The following is an 18,234-nucleotide window of genomic DNA, read 5'->3' on the forward strand; positions in this document are numbered from 1 at the left end:
TAAAGATAAGCTAATCTTACACCAACTTAATATTTATTTTACTATTTCATACAATAGAAACATACTTGATAATGCTGTTACTGTTTGGAGAAATGACATTCTAACAATCAGAATTGAAACTCAGATTCTCATTGGAGATCAGCATAATATTTTTCATAAAAGGTATCATGGGAGTGAAGAGAAATAACTTTAAACACATAACAAAAACAACCCCCCCCCCCCCCCCAAAAAAACCCACTTTATCCCGTTGTAACTAGCCAACAATGCAAACATATTAGATTTCATATGATGCCTGCTATTAATTCCGAGCTAACAACCATTACACAGATAAATGTAATAGGTACCTTTCAGTTTTAAATAAATAGTAGGTGACATACCTTCCTCATGCTTCCTCTGGTTGCCCCAGCAGACTGCAACTCAATGTATATCTGAGCATTCAAACTACCAAGGATTTTACACTTTCTCCATTCGTCGTGGTTTAGGTCCAATGCAACATAATTTAGACCACACAACGGATGGCTGAAAATAAATAAAAACACCCAGCAACATACCATACAAATCATTTAGTTAGCAAATTCAAAAGCAATAATCAATACAATATGACTGAAACATAATGTAGACATTTAAGCTAATTTAGTTCACTTAGAGATTGAATAACGGTACAAGAAAATAAATCACTTGACATAAGAAGTTACAAACAACTCTGTGGTTAGGTAGGGTACACACAAGAATAAAAGATAATCGAGAAGCGAAAGTAAGGAAGTATTTGAAGAAACCTTAAATTGAATATTAGCGCTTTCATTTATCCATTATTGATTAATCATTTCATATTTGGCGATTCTAGCTGGTACTACAATCATAAAATTAACGATACTATCGATTCATTTTTCGTTACATAGGATAAGTCAGAATAATCTTCATACATCACATCTAATGAAAAAAAGTAATGAGTTAGTACTTACTTGTATTTTTCTTGATTAGAGTTGATGAAAAAGTAGGTAACTGAAACTGGCGCTCATCATATTGGACAGCAAACAGGAAACAAAATTACCAAGTCAATTATTGTAGATGCCATCTACTAGTAAGTTGTGGATCATATTGACACGACTATGTCACTAAATAAATGGATGCATAATGTCACAACAAAAACAACAAAATGATGCAAACTTATATTGCCTATATACATTTAATGAGAAAATATGATTTTAACTGAATTTTCCATAGTAAAATCATGGGGGATAAATGGCCCTCAAATAAGAAATAAATAGGACTTTCTAGTATTTTACTATGCGCAAGTCATGGGGGCCAAATGGACCCCAAATCAGAAAATAGGACTTTCTAGTATTTTTCTCTTTACAAGTCATGGGGGCCAAATGGACCCCAAATCAGAAAATAGGACTTTCTAGTATTTTTCTCTTTGCAAGTCATGGGGGCCAAATGGACCCCAAATCAGGAAATAGGACTTTCTATTTTAGTATGAAAATAGGGTTAATGGGGCAGAACAATACGTTGATCTGTGCCTCAGCACGTCTCACTTTGCCAAGTATGTAGTCAGTGCCACATGTCAAGGGGTGATTGCAGAGTATCAATGGCCCAATGTCTATTTGGCATTAAATCGGATGTCTTTTTATGACAACAATAATAATAATAATAATATATGGCATTTGTATAGCGCCTTACCCCGTGTTACAGGTGTTTATAAGAGGGGGGTTCAAGACAACCACTTTGTCCTAAGACAGCAGACAAATGCGGCCCGTAACATAGAATTTTTATTTCTCTTCTTCTCTCCAGCTTGGCTCATCATAATCTTATGATGTGAGCCTAGAGACTCCTATCTGTGGGTCCTTCATTCTATTCTATATTACGGGCCACATTTGTCTGCTGTCTTAGAACAAAGAGGTTGTCTTGAAACCCCCTCTTACAAACACCCATAACATCTGGCACCCAATAAGGGACACGAACAGGGACTAAAACTAAAATCTACTCAACCCAGGTCCATGAGCTTGGGCATGAGACCATAGTTGTCGACAACTCTAGATTATGTTAAGGGATGAGATAATATAATCATTATCTCACTTAAACAATAACACCCCGATTTCATCTGGCTCTAGGTGCTTTACATTGTTAAGATAAATAAATCGCGTGTAAATAAATACAATGAAAGATATAGCATAGCAATTTCAATTACTTACATAGCAATAGACATTACATTTTACACACACGATAAGAAACACTTCATTTACAAAATAGAAATTGTGAGACAAAAAGGTGAGTTTTCAATTTAGATTTGAAAGCTGATAATGAGTCAGCACTTCAAATATTCTCTCGCATTCCAAAAATGGGGTGCTGAAAATTCAAACAATTGTTGACCAATTTTGCAGGATGTTTTAGGTTTAGATAAGATTGTTCTATCACTATTAGCTCTTAGATTTCTACTCTAAAAATAGGGGTTAAAAGGCCTTATAAATATGCAGGGGCATGAATATATTTAGTGTTTAAAAGACAACGGAACATATTTTATAGATGACGCATTTCTCAATAGGTAACAACAGGTCCAACTCTGAGGAGATCAGAAGCTGATGATTTTTCGTCATTTTTTCAAAACGAGTTTAGCAGCACTGCTTTTTACAACGTGAAGGCTTTTAATATTTTCTTTGGAGACATTAAATAAAAGGGTGTTGCAATAATCTAATTTGGATAACACTAAAGCATTTATCAGAAGTTCATTAGGTTCAAAGGAATCAAGTTTCTGATTTTATTTATTCTTCTTATTTCAATGGGCATGCATAATACCCCAAAATCTTTAATAATCAATCAATTGTAAGAGACAATGCCATAACTACGCTGAAATTGTATGGCATTATAAACTGGAACTCATTATTTACGTCATCTTCATATGTTTTGCAATAATAGCTGCATCAGTATATCCAGATATCAATCAGTTTGGGGACCATATCAATCAATATAAGTCTCAGATTATACAATTCATTAGTTACCTCACTGCAAATATGAAAATTTTAATGAAAGCCACCTTGATTTGGTACATGACGTTGAAGAATTGGCTTGTAAAACCCCCCAAAAATTAAAGAAAATCAAAACAACAAAAAATCCAATGAATGAACCATTTCAAAGCCCATATCATACTTCTTTTCTTTAAAAAATCACAATGGCGTGGTAAAGGCTAGAGCAAATCGGGAAACCAGTTAATTGAGACAAATTCAGTTGTAATATATACTCTTCAATTATAAGAGAGATAAAATATAGTAATAGTACTTTAAACTTGTACTAGTAGTGATGGTGGTAGTAGTAGTAATAGTAGTAGTAGTAGTAGTAGTAGTAGTAGTAGTAGTAGTAGTAGTAGTAGTAGTAGTAGTAGTAGTAGTAGTAGTAGTAGTAGTAGTAGTAGCAGTAGTAAAATAATCATAAAGGGAGCATCTTCAACAAGACTCAAATCGAGAAGACCTTTCCACCTAACAAAAATGGCAGACTTCAGCGTGGAGGAAAACTGGATAGAAATGTGGAAGAGGGAAACACCAAGAGGAGCAAACATCATAAAAAGATCCCATTAAAAGAATGCCTGTATTCCACAATGCCAGAAAATACTGGGTTTCCTCAAATCGCCTCTTAACAGGACATGGCAGAACTGCATCAAATATGTGCAGATGGAAACTTGGGAACAGTGATGCCTGCCAGAAATGTCAGGCAGCTCCAGAGACCAGCGACCACATCATCCTCCACTGTCCAGTAACTAAACTTGAAGGTGGCTATGAAACAGTCCTTAGTCCTACTACTAGTAGTAGTAACCGTAGTAGTAGTAGTAGTGGTAGTAGTAGTAGTAGTAGTAGTAGTAGTAGTAGTAGTAGTAGTAGTAGTAGTAGTAGTAGTAGTAGTAGTAGTAGTAGTAGTAGTTCTTGTAGTAGTGATAGTGCAGAAGTAGTTGTACTGGTAGCAGCTGTAGTACTTGTTTTGGTAGTTGTAGGGGCAGCAGCAAGGACAAGGATGAAGAGCAAAAATAATCTAAAAGTATTTTTTAAGTTACCTCATTGTTCATCTTAATCTTTACAGGGTCGAAATTCAAGAGATCTGAAGGATTGACAAAATCGTTATCAGCAAAGCATTCCCATGATGACAAGGTCAAAGAAAGAATGAAAAAGGCAGTTCCTCTCACAATCATATTTGAAGCTGGAAGATAAAGAAGACTGAAAAAAATTCATGACTTTAATATTATTAATTGTTCTAAAACGCATTAAATCAATGTCAAGTAAAAGTTGTCGAGGTATAGTTTAAAAAAAATAAAAATAAAGGTGTGGGGGGGGGGGGGGGAAGTAGTTAACTCATAAACAGTCGAATATATACATGAGGGTTAGCTATTAGTTATTATTAAGCCTGATTTTTAACAGTTTTGATACACTTTTGTTTTAATTCACACGTTTTTTCATAACTCAACCAACAAATCTCCTCACTCACTTGGCAATTGGAGGAAATTTAAAAACAACTTCTGCTTAGAGTTTCCCTGAAGTTAAGTGTCTCATTCTAAAAAAAAATTCCAAGCATTCCTCCTGATGTTTTGAAGCTTCAAATAAAAAATATGAGGATCTCTCCTCCCCCAAAACCTTTCTGTTTTCATTCTTTCAAATGCACATGATTCTCATGAAAAGTAAAACCCTAGCCAAGCTTGTGCAGAGTCCAGTGATCGTAATCACATCAGAATTCACTGTCTATAATATTGTTAATGTAAACCCTCCAAAAGTTCACTCATCCCAGACCCTTCATTTTTATATACTGTAAAGAAGAAAAATCCCAAAGTATGGTACTGTAACCAATGAAAAAAAAATCGACTTAATGTCACTAACAATTCTAATGTTCCAATTTCAATAAATCCACTTGAGGGTTGTGGCGATATTCACGTTAACACGTACTCATGGGTAGTGGAATTGACTATAGTAGTGTCAAAACTAAATTTCCATTTTGAAGCTTGAAGTTAATGTGTGTTAGTATAGTGTCCACTTCATAGGAAAATGATAACTGCTTTCCTTATATTATCAATATTTCACTACAGAGACTAATTTCTTTTCATGGTGCCACTGCAATTGACCAAAAAGAAAAAATGAGATCAAGTAGAGGCTACTTGGCTCCTAGCCAGCAGATGTGACGACAGTGTGTAATGCTGCTTAGAAAGGATATTTGGACTTGAAATATTTGATTTTAGCTCATTGTTTTGAAATTTTGATGTTTGTTTTTTTTAAAAGTTTTTACTTGATCAAAGATTGATAATTTCAGAATTAATGCCGCAGTAACATGCGCTCCAATTGAGTCATGTAAAATAAAACCAGCAAATTGAAGGTGTGCATAGAATTGCCACAAAACGAAAGGACTAGGATCACTGTCTAGATTATGAAGAAAGATTGAGGAAATTGGATTTACCAAACTTGAAATAAAGAAGATATAGGGGGGGGGGGGGGGACATGACTGAACTTTATAAGATAAGCGGTAAATATGACCAAGACATAACATCTAAATGGAGAAAATATTTCTTTATAGGAAAAGATACCAAAGGAATCAAAATGAAACTGGACACACAATGACCAAAACTGGATGTCAGAAAACACAGTCTCACTGTGAGAACAACTAAAATATTGGATTGTCTACCTTATACTCACTTCTATAGTGAGTGAGAAAAACCGTGAATACCTTTAAGAACAGATGAGACAAAGTTTGGTTGGACCAAAATGTCTTGTACAACTACAAATGCACTATAGATTGCAAAACCAGAATAAACATATATCCCAAAGACAGTGCATAAAAAGAGTTTTTAGGAGTCTAATGAAGATGACGGTGAAGAAACAGTCTGATGAAGAGAACCTGCAAGGTCCTGTGCTAGAAACAATCCATAAAGTATCAATAAGCATTTCAAGATAAGAATAGATTTGATAAAATCAAATCAAGGAAATATAAACAAATAAAATTTATGCTATGCCAAATATTTCAAATATGTCAGGTGGAGTGATAATAACTGATAATTATAAATGGAAGTGTCTAGGGAGACCAAAATCTTGGTCTCCCTAGCCAAAATGGGCCATTAAGCAAGGGAGACCGATTTTGGTTTCTCGGGGTGAAACTGAAACGGTATATTCCTTTATGGAACTGTTTCTTTCTGTTGAAGAGGTGAGTTATTTTCTTCTCTTTATTTTATTGCTTGATTGTTTGTTTTTATTGCTTGACTTGTATTTTTTTTGTTAAAGCCTTGTAATGATATTATTATTATACCACCCCGATCCCCCCCCCCCCCCCAAAAAAAAAAAAAAAAAGAAGAAGGCAAAAGAGAGATTGTAAGGTATTGGTCGTCCAACATAGAAATTAATTTAGTTTTCTTTTTTTCTAGTTCTCTTTTTTAAATAAAATTCTTAAATTTTTGCTTGGGAGATGATGGCTATGGTTATGATCTTCCGACGTAAAGCCTTAGCCTATTTTCATTTATTTCTTTTTCTATACTGTGGAGTTTTGTTTGTTTGTTTTTGGTCTTTTTTTTTGTTTGTTATTCTTTTTTTTTTTTTTTTTGTTCTTTATTTATTGTTCTGATATGGTCTCCCTCACCAAAATGGCTCATCTTGGCTATGGAGACCAAGGTTTTGGTCTTCTGACGTAAAACTGTATTTAATTTATTGAACTATTTCTTAATGTTGTGGAGTGGAGTTAATATGTTTGTTTTTTTATTATTTATTTATTGGGATTTTTTTGTTGTTGTTTTCTTTTCTAAGCCTTTTAATAATATTATCATCATGCTCTCCCTTCTAAAGAGACCACGATTTTGGTCTGCTGACGTAAAACCGTATTTTCATTTATGGTACTGTTTCTTTCTGTTTGACGGGCCCAGTTTTTAATTTATTTATTGTTTGTTTTTCTGGTTGTTGAGGCTTTATTTTTAGACCATGTAATAATATCATGTCCATACCCCCTCCCCCAACCAAAAAAAAAAAAGAGAGAGAGAGAAAGGACAAAAGAGAGATTGCAATTATCTGCTGTCCACCACAAACATTATTTTAAAATTATCAAAATAGGGGGAAAGACAAGAAAACTAATTTTATGTTTGATGGTAATATTACCTACATATTGACTTTAAAAAAAAACAAAAAAAAACAAAACAGAGCAGCTACAAAAGGCACCAAAATGCATAATCCATTTATTGAAATTGGCAGGTCAGAAATGACTGTAATGTCTTTTGTCAAAGATTTCTGAAAAATCACAAATCAATAGACTCGGTCGAAGACATGTGGACTGAAACAAAGAGAGAATTATTCAACATTGTAGAAAATAATGTTACAACAAAAACAACATCGCCAAACTGGAGTAAAGCTTGGATTGACGGTAGATTAAAACATCTGATTAGACAGAAGCAAAACTAGTATAGAAAGATGAAGAGAACAAAGTCAGATAAAGCATGCACAAAGTTCCAAGATTTGAAAAAGTAAATATAAAAAGAATGCTGGTAAGCACATATCGACCACATGACAAATATTAATGGAGTGTAGCATCTACTTTACTGGAAACAACAAACAATGAAAGCAATGTGTAGTGAATTTTATAAATTTAATGAGTTCTCTCGTGTTTACGTTTTTTGTCTGATCTGGCGTGTAGAGTAGTCTTGCAGTCAGCAGTATGTGGTAAGTCTTCGTAGTTCGTAGGAAACGGAGATCGCCACACATGCCCCCCCAAACACGGACTAGTCATCTTCGTAGTACCGAGGTCGTTTAATGGTACGTCCTGAGCGAGATAGCTTCTTAGTAGGCACTACGTTAGTATCATCGGAAGCAGTACGGGAGTTTTGTATGTTTCTGTTCGATAACTTTCTGTTCATATTCGGTGGGCGTCCACGACGAGGTGGGGTGGCAAGGGAAACTGGTTGCGTAGAATCGACAAATGCAGGTTTAAGTCGGTCAATCGAAATCCGTTCTGCTTTGCCACCAACATCGATCAGGAATTGTTTATCTCCAGGGGTTATGACAACATAGGGACCTGTATACGGCTTCTGAAGGGGTCCTCGGTGGGTGTCAACACGGATGTAAACATATTTTGCTGACATCAAGTTCTTGGGTAAATTTGTTTGATGATAGCCGTGATGATGTGTTGGCCGTGGTGAATGAAGGGACACGTTTTGCCGAAAGGTTGCCAAAAAGTCTTTAGCGTAGAAGTCTGAAGGATGGTCGGGTATAAACTCTCCAGGGATTGTTAAAGGTTCTCCGTATACTACTTCAGCTGGAGAATGACCGATATCATCCTTAGGTGCAGTTCTTAAACCAAGCAGAACCCAAGGTAGTTCATCCACCCAATTTGGAGTTATTAGACGAGCTTTGAGGGATGATTTCAAGGACCGATGAAACCGTTCAATCATGCCGTTGGACTGAGGGTGATACGCAGTTGTGTGATGAATCTGCACACCAAGTTGACTGGCCATCTGTTTCCATAGCGTGGATGTAAATTGTGAGCCCCTGTCAGAAGTCATATCAACAGGAATACCAAACCGCGAGATCCAATTGGAGATCAGGGCTTTTGCACATTCTTCTGTTGTTGTGGTTTGTAACGGTATTGTCTCAGGCCATCGGGTGTTCCTGTCAATTATAGTAAGGAGATGGGTGAACCCCCTTGACTGAGGTAATGGTCCAACGACGTCAATGTTTATATGTGAGAATCGCTTTCCTGGGACATGGAATGTTTCTAACGGTGCTCGTATATGTTTTTGAATTTTCGAAGATTGGCAGTTGTGACATTGCTTAACCCATGCTGACACTTCTTTCTTAAGACCATGCCAGATAAACTTCTTGCTGATAAGTCTGACTGTGGCCTTAACTCCAGGATGACTCATATTGTGAATAATTTCGAAAACCGGTCTTCTGAAGTCGGTAGGAACGATAGGTCTTGGGTAGCCAGTTGAGATGTCACAAATTAACTCTGGACCCGAGTCAACGGATGTTTTGACGATTTTGAGGCTTGTTAATGCAGTTTTGTAAGCCTGTATGTCAATGCTATTTTCTTGGGATTCTGCCATAGCTTGATAGTCGATGCCAATTGAGACTGAGTTTGTAACTGCTCTTGAGAGACAATCTGCGACAGTGTTGTTTTTTCCAGAAATGTGTCGGATGTCAGTTGTGAACTCGGATATGGCAGATAAGTGCCTTTGTTGACGAGCTGACCATGGTTCAGTTGATTTGGACATGGCATGGATTAATGGTTTATGGTCAGTAAAAATAGCGAATTGTCTCCCTTCAATGATGAAACGGAAATGACGGATGGCTAAGTGAATACCAAGCAACTCCCTATCAAAGGTACTGTATTTCTGTTCAGGTTTACGTAACTGCCTGCTGAAAAATGCCAATGGTTCCCAATTACCTTGATGATTAAGTTGTTCAAGGACAGCGCCCACAGCTTGGTCGGAGGCGTCAGACGTTAAAGCGAGGGGTGAGTTCAAGCAAGGATGGGCTAACATTGTAGCGTTACTTAGTGCATTTTTACCGTCAGTAAAGGCTTTCAACATTTCTTGCGTCCACGTAAGTGCTTGACGTTGTTTTTTGACTTTCAAAGCACTATATAGGGGTCGAAGTATTTCAGCTAGTCTCGGAATGAAACGATGGTAAAAATTCAACATCCCGAGGAACTCTTGAAGTGACTTGATGGTTTTTGGTTGTGGAAATTGTTTAACAGCCTCAATTTTTGTCGCCATTGGGACAGATCCAGAATGCGAGATGTGATGGCCAAGGAAGTTAAGAGATCTCACACCGAAAAGACATTTCTCAAGACGGATAACGAGGCCTTGGTTTCTAAGTCTTTCGAATACGATTTTGAGATGTTCCATGTGTTCTGCCTCAGTTGAACTTGCAACCAGAATGTCGTCTAAATAACAAAATACGCAGTCTAAATCTTGTAAAATGGAGTCCATTAAACGTTGGAATGCTTGTGCTGCATTTTTTAATCCAAATGGCATTCTTAAGAACTCCCAAAGGCCGAAAGGGGTTATCACTGCCGTTTTTGGGACGTCTTCTGGAGCGACTGGAATTTGGTGGTATCCTCTGACAAGGTCGATCTTCGAGAAGATGATCTTACCGTCTAAGTTTGCTGTAAAATCATGAATGTGTGGGACAGGATATCGATCTGGTATAGTAGCATCGTTAAGTCGACGAAAATCTCCGCAGGGACGCATTGTGCCATCAGCCTTGGGGACCATGTGTAATGGGGAAGCCCAAGGGCTCTTTGATTTTTGAATTATGCCCATTTTCTCCATTTCCAAAAATTCTTTTTTTGCACACAAGAGTTTTTCTGGAGCCAGGCGACGAGCACGTGCGAATACTGGGCGACCTTTGGTTGTGATGAAATGTTGCACGCCATGTTTCACAGTTGCCGTTGAAAATGTTGGTTGAAGTAGTTCTGGATAGTTATTCAATAATTTTCTGAATGTATTGCAGTTTGGCTCGAGTGGTGAGAGTTCGGCGTTTGCGCAAACTGAACTTACTGAACAAGGTACGTGCGAAAACGTTTCAGCGTCGATAAGGCGTCGACCACGAATATCCACAAGCAGATTATGATGACGTAGAAAATCTGCTCCAAGTAGGGGACGTTTGACATCAGCTTTGATAAGTCGTGCATTGAATGAACGCGATCCAATACGTATGTTAGTTTCGAAGCATCCGTATGTTTTTATTGTAGAACCATTAGCAGCTTGTAATGCGAGATCAGAGGAACCCAAGCTTTTGTCTGGCGCAGAGGCGGGTGTGACAGATACTTGAGCTCCAGTATCTACTAAAAAACGTCGGTTTGAATTTTCATCGACGACGATGAGTTGGAGATTTTTTGATGTGGGCGCGTTGGCTGAGTAAGAATCCGGGTCAACAGCAGAATTTACTGTTGACCCAGCTTGGCGTTTCCCTGGTTCTTCTTGTTTTTCTTAAATGAATTGAAGAGTTTGCATGTTTGTGCACATTGACGGGCATTTGAATCAAACCGTTGATGGTACCAGCAGAGGGAATCTATTTCACTGGTCATGGTTGTTGTGTCAACTTCACAAGTAGTATAAGAAATTGAAAAGGAGTTAGAGTTTGAGTGAGCAGCGTAGAAAAAATTGTCAGCTTCTCTGGCAAGTGCCCTGTAATCATCCAGGTTGGACGAGTTTGCTAATGGAAGTCTGATGTTTGCTGGAAGTTGTCTTAAGAATAACTGTCTGAAGAGCAGACAGGGCTTGTGTTTGCCGAGGAGCACTAACATCCTGTCCATTAACTCAGATGGCTTTAAGTCGCCCAAACCATTCATGTTGAGTAGAGATTCCGTTCTCTCTGTTTCCGAAAGGCCGAATGCAGACAGCAGGAAGTTTTTCAGTATTTCATATTTACCTTCCTTGGGTGGTGATGATAGAATAGCAAGGACTCTAGTTGCTGTGTCTGAGTCTAAGGCAGCCACTACATAGTAGTACTTTGTTTCATCGCTTGCTATATCGCGTAAGGCAAATTGTGCCTCGCTTTGTGCAAACCACGCTGAAGGACAAGTGGTCCAGAATGTGGGCAATTTCAATGCTACGGCGTCGATAGATATGTTTATTATTATTATGTTCTTGTGAAGAGTTGAACTGGTAAATAGTAATAATAATAATATATACCTATCTCTTAAGTTGTTTTAAGTCGGGGTCACCAATGTAGCATCTACTTTACTGGAAACAACAAACAATGAAAGCAATGTGTAGTGAATTTTATAAATTTAATGAGTTCTCTCGTGTTTACGTTTTTGTCTGATCTGGCGTGTAGAGTAGTCTTGCAGTCAGCAGTATGTGGTAAGTCTTCGTAGTTCGTAGGAAACGGAGATCGCCACAGGAGACAACAAAACAACAACTTTTTGAATACATTACTCTCCGATGGATCATAAGACCTTGTCGCGGTCGGAGGGCTTGCGTGTCTCGATGATTGTAAGTGAGAGGCCAGACCAAGAATGATCTACAACGGTCAGCATCGTCAACAAGGAAGGAAGAAGGGAGGAAATCAACCGTCGAGTTCAGCTTCCCCTAGTCCACACCCTTGGGTGTGGGTGTTGTCCACGACGTGGGGGAGGGTGAAAAGGGACTGACTCTCTACAGGACATCCTCCCGGATTCCCAACTTAGACCATCTGACCACGGGTAGATGGAGCTCGTCATCGGGGGACCGACATCCATCTAAGAGAAGGACACTCTGAGCAAAAACCCGGACAGATGGAGTTCGTAAGAGAAGGACACTCTGAAACAAAACCGCCACTGCCTTGTGGACAGACCTTGGATGGTCAAAGGCTAAGGAAGCAAATCCTGAAAAACAGCACGCCGAAGACAGAGCAACGGGGCCGGAAGGCGCAAATATCACAGGAAACTGGAAACTGCCACTGCATGCTTAAATCCCAATATGACACGTCACAATAATCAAATCCGATGTGGTGCGAAGCCCGTGGAATCCCGCCGGACGGGCCTAGTGCCGGGCCTCAATGGCCCACCCAAGCGATCTGGTGGTACCTTGACTTCATCTTGCGGAACCAGGGGAGGAGGATCAAGGTTACATGTGACTGGAACACCAAACACAATTAAAATCCTCCAATGGAATGCTGAAGGCGTTGCGAAGAAGAAAATAGCCCTTGAAAAGAGACTCAAAGAGCAGGACATCAAAATTGCCTGCATTCAAGAAACTCACCTCACGGACAACATGAGATTTGCCATCAGAGGGTACCAGGTAATAAGGCATGATAGAAAGGATCACAAAGGAGGCGTGATGACATTAGTAAAAAACGACTACCCCACTGCAGGCAAAAAAATTGATACACAAGAGCAATCAGAAATACAGCAAATTAAAGTATGTATCGGAAAGAAAGAACTCCTGATTTTTAACTGCTATTGCCCACCAAACAAAGAGCTTCATTTAGACAAGATAAAAATCCAGGAAGAAAGATGTCTGGTACTTGGGGACTTTAACAGTCACTCTCAAAGCTGGGGATATGGAGATATGGACAAACGTGGTGAAACAGTAGAAAACTGGCAAATTGAAACAAAACTTCAACTATTGTATGACGATGAAGATGAGGACACATATTTCTCAAGAGCGTGGAAAACCACATCTACCCCAGATCTTACGTTTGCCACAGATGATATAGTAAAGACGATAAATAGAACAGTACAGCCCCAACTGGGTGGTAGCGACCATAGGCCAATCATCACAAACCTCTATCATCAAAATGAAAACAAAACACAAACTATCCCAAGATGGAACTACAAAAGAGCAAAATGGGAAAGCTTTGAACAACTTACAGACAGCCACTGCAAAAACATAAACTGTAAAACCAAGAATGTCAACAAAAGTGCAAAAGAACTGACAAAGGCCATCCTAAAAGCAGCAAAAAAAAGTATCCCAAGGGGAGCAAGAAAAAATTATATACCACTCTGGACAGACGATCTTAATCAGTTAAGTAATGAAGTATCGGAAACAAGAGAAAAGGCTGAAGCAGACCCCTGTGATGACAATATTGCAGCATATAAAGAGGCAGAAGCTACCTTTAAAAAAGAAATGACAACGACATCCAAAATGGCATGGAAAGAAAAAACGCATAGCCTTAACTTCGAAAAAGATGGAAATAAACTTTGGAAACTTACAAAAGCCCTAAATAGAGAACCGAATCACTACGCCCCTCCCGCTTTGGAAAAAGAGGAGAACTTGTCAGTCCACAACAAGCTTCAGACCTATTCATGGAGCAGTTCAAAAAAATTAGTGACAACACAATAGAAAAAGAACTGAAGGAAAGAGTTAGAAAAGAATGCAGAAAACAAAAAAAGGAACTCAAGGAAGCCATAGATGAAGTAATGACAAAGAAGCTAACTATGGAAGAACTAGAAAGCTCTCTCAAAGTGTTAAAAACAAAGAAATCGCCAGGCCCACGCGAAGTAACAAATGAGATGCTTATCCATCTTGGAAAGACAGCGAAAAAGAAGCTATTACAACTCTACAACAGCACTTGGAAAACTGGTAAAATACCAGATATATGGAAAAAGGCTATTATTGTCCCAATTAAGAAAGAAGGAAAACAAGCAAATGAAGCCGCAAATTACCGACCTATAAGTCTTACAAGCTGCATGTGCAAGCTGATAGAAAGAATTATCAACTCCAGACTGATGTGGTATTTTGAAAACTATAATGTGCTTATAAATGAACAAGCTGGTTTCAGAAGACACAGGAGTACTGAAAATCAAGTAACCTACATATCCCAAGAAATAGAAGACTCGTTTCAGGATGGAAAGAAAAAAATTGTGGTATGGGTGGACTTTGAAAAAGCATTCGACAAAGTGTGGAAAAAAGGTCTGGTATATACACTACAAAAATCAAAAGTATCCCATAACATGCTCAACTGGATACAAAACTACCTAAAAACAAGAAAGGCAAGAGTAACAACACAAGGTCACAAAAGTAGAGAAGCAAAACTAAAACATGGAGTCCCACAAGGTGGAGTACTATCACCTATACACTATTTCTTCTCTATGTAAATGATATAAGAGAAACACTATGTCGAGGAGTGAAAATGTTGATGTACGCAGATGACCTAGCTCTGATTAGCTCTGACCAAAACTTAATCAAGGCACAACACAGGATGCAAATCACACTGGATAATATCAAAGAATGGACTGACAACTGGGCGATGAAAATAAATGCAGTGAAGACAAAGTTCACAATATTTAGCCTCTCCCCAAAAGATGAAAAAGCAAAGCTACGTATTGAAGACCATGAATTGGAAAAAGACGACGTACCAAAATACCTAGGAATCCATTTTGACCCAAGACTAACATGGAAAAATCAAATCAGTAACAGTCAGAAAGTTGGGGTAAAGCGAACACAACTCTTGAAAAAACTAGCTGGAAAAACTTGGGGAGCTAGCTCCGATATACTGAAACAAACTTACACAGGATATGTGAGACCAGCGCAAGAATACGGGATATCTGCATGGGGAAACTGCTCCAAAACTCAAATGGAAAAACTGGACAAAGTGCAAAACAGCAACATGAGGATAATAAGTGGAGGAATGAAATCGACACCGATTCATGCAATGGAAACCATAACAGGACTTACATCTCTATCAGCAAGAAGAGAATCAAAAATTTTGAAACAATACACAGACGTGAAAACAATGACAGATCAGCCTCTTCACGCTAGAGCGCAACAAAAGAAAACTAGGCGGCTGAAAAGATCCCATTTTATTGAAAGAGCCCAGCAAATTGAAAAAGATCACGAACTTGACGGAATAATGACCCAAAAATGCAAAGCAAATATCAGAGTACCAATTTGGAAAAGGCAAAATCACTTGTCAAGACTTCCGTTGGTGACATTTCAACAAAACAAAAACACGGTGAAGAAATCAAGAAGTCTGTACAGAAGTGCATTGATCAAAACTACCCTGAAAAAAAATGGACAAGAATCTATACCGATGGTTCATGCAATAAAGAACACACGTGCGGGGGCCTGGGAGTGCACATCGAGTACACAAATGGTCAACAAAAGGAGATCAGCAAACCGACTGGTACTCGCACTTCAATCTACAAGTCAGAGGCAGATGCAATCCATGAAGCTGTTAAGCAAATCCTCTCAGAAAATGAAAAACCAAGACACATAGTGATTTTAACAGATGCTAAGAAAATTCTGGAGGATATAATGATGTCCTTTGCGGATGATATAGATGCCTTGGTGGAAGACCTCATGAAGCTAAGCAAGTTTACCAACATTGTACTGCAGTGGATTCCAGGACACTGTGGGATACTTGGAAATCAGATCGCTGACCAACTGGCAAAGGCAGGCAGTCGCATGCAGCAACCCTCCCCAATGTACTCAACAGGAGAAATTAACAAAATGGCCAAATTTATCCAGTCTCAGAGATGGAGAGAGAAGCACCCAGAATGACCCAATCAAGGTGCTCGACAGAAAGGAACAGGTCATCATCTTCAGACTGAGAACTGGACACAACCAGTTAAAGGAACATATGTGGAGGATGTCCAGAGCAGGTGCCTCTGGACAATGTGACTGCGGACTTGAAAATGAAAATGGACATCATGTCCTAATGGAATGTCCAAAGTACAACCAGTTGAGAAGGAACTTCTGGCCTGACCCAACCCCATACTCAAAGAAGCTGTACGGCAGTGAGGACGACCTCAGGACCACTGTGGGCTTCATTCACCAGACCGGACTGACCATGTGACGTGACGGGAACGAAGAAGAAGAAGAAGAATACATTAAAGCGAAATCGAAGGGCGGAAACAACACCATTGCCGAATTGAAAGACAAGCACGAAACTTACCATCTTTAAAAAAGGCAAATATCCTCAATGAACAGTTTTGCTCCATCTTTTCGTGAGATTCACAGGACAATCTACATAATCACATTAAAAAACAAAGTGACATTATGAATCAGAAAATGGCTGACATCCATGTGAACGTAAAAGGAATAACAAAATAACTCAAAGGTTTAAATACCCAAAAAGCAACTGGACCAGATGGAATTCTAGCATGACTTCTCAAAAATTGTGCAGATGAGATTGCCTCAGTACTATCCCTTATATTCCAATCTTCACTAGACCGAGGAGTTGTGCCAAATGATTGGAAGCAGGCTATCATCGTCCCAATATTTAAGAATGGAGACAAAACGCTACCAGAAAACTATCATTCAATCTCACTGACATCTGTGAGTTGCAAAATTTTAGAGCACATTGTATACAGCTCAATTATGGAAGAAAACAATATCCTCTCTGACTCTCAGCATGGATTTCGAGCTCGACGATCATGTGAAACACAGCTGCTATCAATCTCCTTTGACTTTTTGAAACACTGGAAAATTGCAGACAGACAGATGCAATCCTATTGGACTTCTCAAAAGCTTTCGACAAAGTCCATCACAGAAGTTTGCTTCTTAAAATCAAACAGTATGGGATTGTTAATCATCTGGATTGAATCATTTCTTATTAACAGAGTAATTGTCGAAGGTAAAGAGTCAAACACAACAACAGTTGAGTCAGGAGTACTCCAAGGCACTGTTCTTGGGCCACTGCTCTTTCTCATTTACATCAATGACATGCCTGAAGTACATCTGGGGTCCATGTTGAAATTGTTCACAGATGACAGCCTCTTGTACAGAGAAATTTAAAAAAGGGGACGATACTGTCATACTGCAGCAAGATCTTGATAAATTGCGGTGCTGGGAGGCAAAATGGAAATATCCATCCCAAAAAGTGTTATGTCCTAAGGGTGACGAACAAAAAGAAAAGCATAATCGCCTCCCATTCTGAAATCGATAACGAAGCCCTACATTATGTGGAAAATGCAAAGTACCTCAGCGTGACCTTGGACAGTAGTATGAAGAGGAAGAAGCATATTGCCAACACAGCTACTAAGGCAAATAGAACCATGGCCTTCCTCAACAGACAAATCTACCACTGCCACCAATCTGTGAAAAAGAAATGCTATATGTCTGGCCCATACTGGAATATAGTAGCTCAGTGTGGGACCCATGCACATCACGAGAAATCAATGAGCTAGAAAGAGTCCAACATCAGGCAGCCAGATTTGTCAGTGGAAACTATGATCGGGATACGAGTATAACCCAGCTCATAAATGAGCTCCAATGGAAACCGCTACATGAAAGTCGTTCTAACAACAAACTCCTCCTATTCCACAAAGCACAAAACAGAAAGCTTTGAAATTCCAACTTGCCATTTGAAATGGAACAACAACAAAGAAAGAAACTCAGTTTTTAATTTTGAAATCCCCAACTCAAGAACAAACCATCATCTTTACTCTTTCTTCCCCTCCACCATACAAGTTTGGAAGTCCCTACAAACACTTGTAAACAAGCCCTTTCGACTGATGACTTTAAAAAAATCGCCCCCTGCCTCCTTCTAAACCCGCTGTTACTGAAAAGACAGCCATACAATCTTCATCCTGAAGCTTTGGTCTTAATGGAAGACGAAGAAGAAGACGAAGAAGAAGAAGAAGAAGAAGAAGAAGAAGAAGAAGAAGAAGAAGAAGAAGAAGGAGAAGAAGAAGAAGAAGAAGAAGAAGAAGAAGAAGAAGAAGAAGAAGAAGAAGAAGAAGAAGAAGAAGAAGAAGAATGCAAATAAATTTATTACAAGTTACAGGTTGAGGTGGCGATATTACCATTATAATCAAAGAGAACAAAATAAAAGAAAGAAAAGAAAACAAAGTCATCATTTG

The 18,234-nt window shown here is 38.6% G+C and overlaps 2 protein-coding genes and 1 long non-coding RNA gene across 10 annotated transcripts in view; all 3 read right to left on the minus strand.

Annotated features, from left to right (window-relative positions):
• Positions 1-635, minus strand: part of LOC144963015 (uncharacterized) — a 1,471-nt gene extending 836 nt beyond the window's left edge. The window contains exon 1 of the long non-coding RNA XR_013643560.1: positions 378-635. This is a non-coding gene — a long non-coding RNA (uncharacterized LOC144963015). The remainder of the gene's footprint in view (positions 1-377) is intronic.
• LOC144963012 (chloride channel CLIC-like protein 1) overlaps positions 1-18,234 on the minus strand; it is a 39,349-nt gene that overhangs the window by 20,564 nt on the left and 551 nt on the right. For 4 of the 8 annotated variants that reach the window (XM_078896571.1, XM_078896575.1, XM_078896570.1 and 1 more), the window contains exon 2: positions 4,040-4,199. In XM_078896571.1, the coding sequence (XP_078752697.1) occupies positions 4,040-4,174 (135 nt within the window). In that variant the 5' untranslated portion in view covers positions 4,175-4,199. The remainder of the gene's footprint in view (positions 1-4,039; positions 4,200-18,234) is intronic. The other 4 variants (XM_078896573.1, XM_078896572.1, XM_078896577.1 and 1 more) reach the window with 1 other exon arrangement.
• On the minus strand, positions 8,589-12,186 carry LOC144962794 (uncharacterized). Its single transcript, XM_078896058.1, has 4 exons — positions 12,108-12,186; positions 10,974-11,516; positions 10,502-10,932; positions 8,589-8,606 (listed from the first exon to the last, which is right to left on the minus strand). Exons 1-4 carry the CDS (start codon positions 12,184-12,186, stop codon positions 8,589-8,591), a joined length of 1,071 nt encoding a protein of 356 aa, XP_078752184.1.

The sequence above is a fragment of the Berghia stephanieae genome, chromosome 1 (genome assembly GCF_034508935.2).
Source record: "Berghia stephanieae isolate SIO BIC M18660-M18661 chromosome 1, UCSD_Bste_1.3, whole genome shotgun sequence".
Lineage (NCBI taxonomy): Eukaryota > Metazoa > Mollusca > Gastropoda > Nudibranchia > Aeolidiidae > Berghia > Berghia stephanieae.

Excerpts from the sequence above, each read along its gene's own strand:
- LOC144962794 (XM_078896058.1), bottom strand. The coding sequence starts at position 12,186 with ATGGATGTCGGTCCCCCGATGACGAGCTCCATCTACCCGTGGTCAGAT. Across the intron at positions 11,517-12,107 it reads GGAATCCGGGAGGATGTCCT|CGTGGTTTGCACAAAGCGAG; the intron begins GTAGAGAGTCAG and ends CTTGTCCTTCAG. Across the intron at positions 10,933-10,973 it reads ACGGTTTGATTCAAATGCCC|AAAAACAAGAAGAACCAGGG; the intron begins GTCAATGTGCAC and ends AATTCATTTAAG.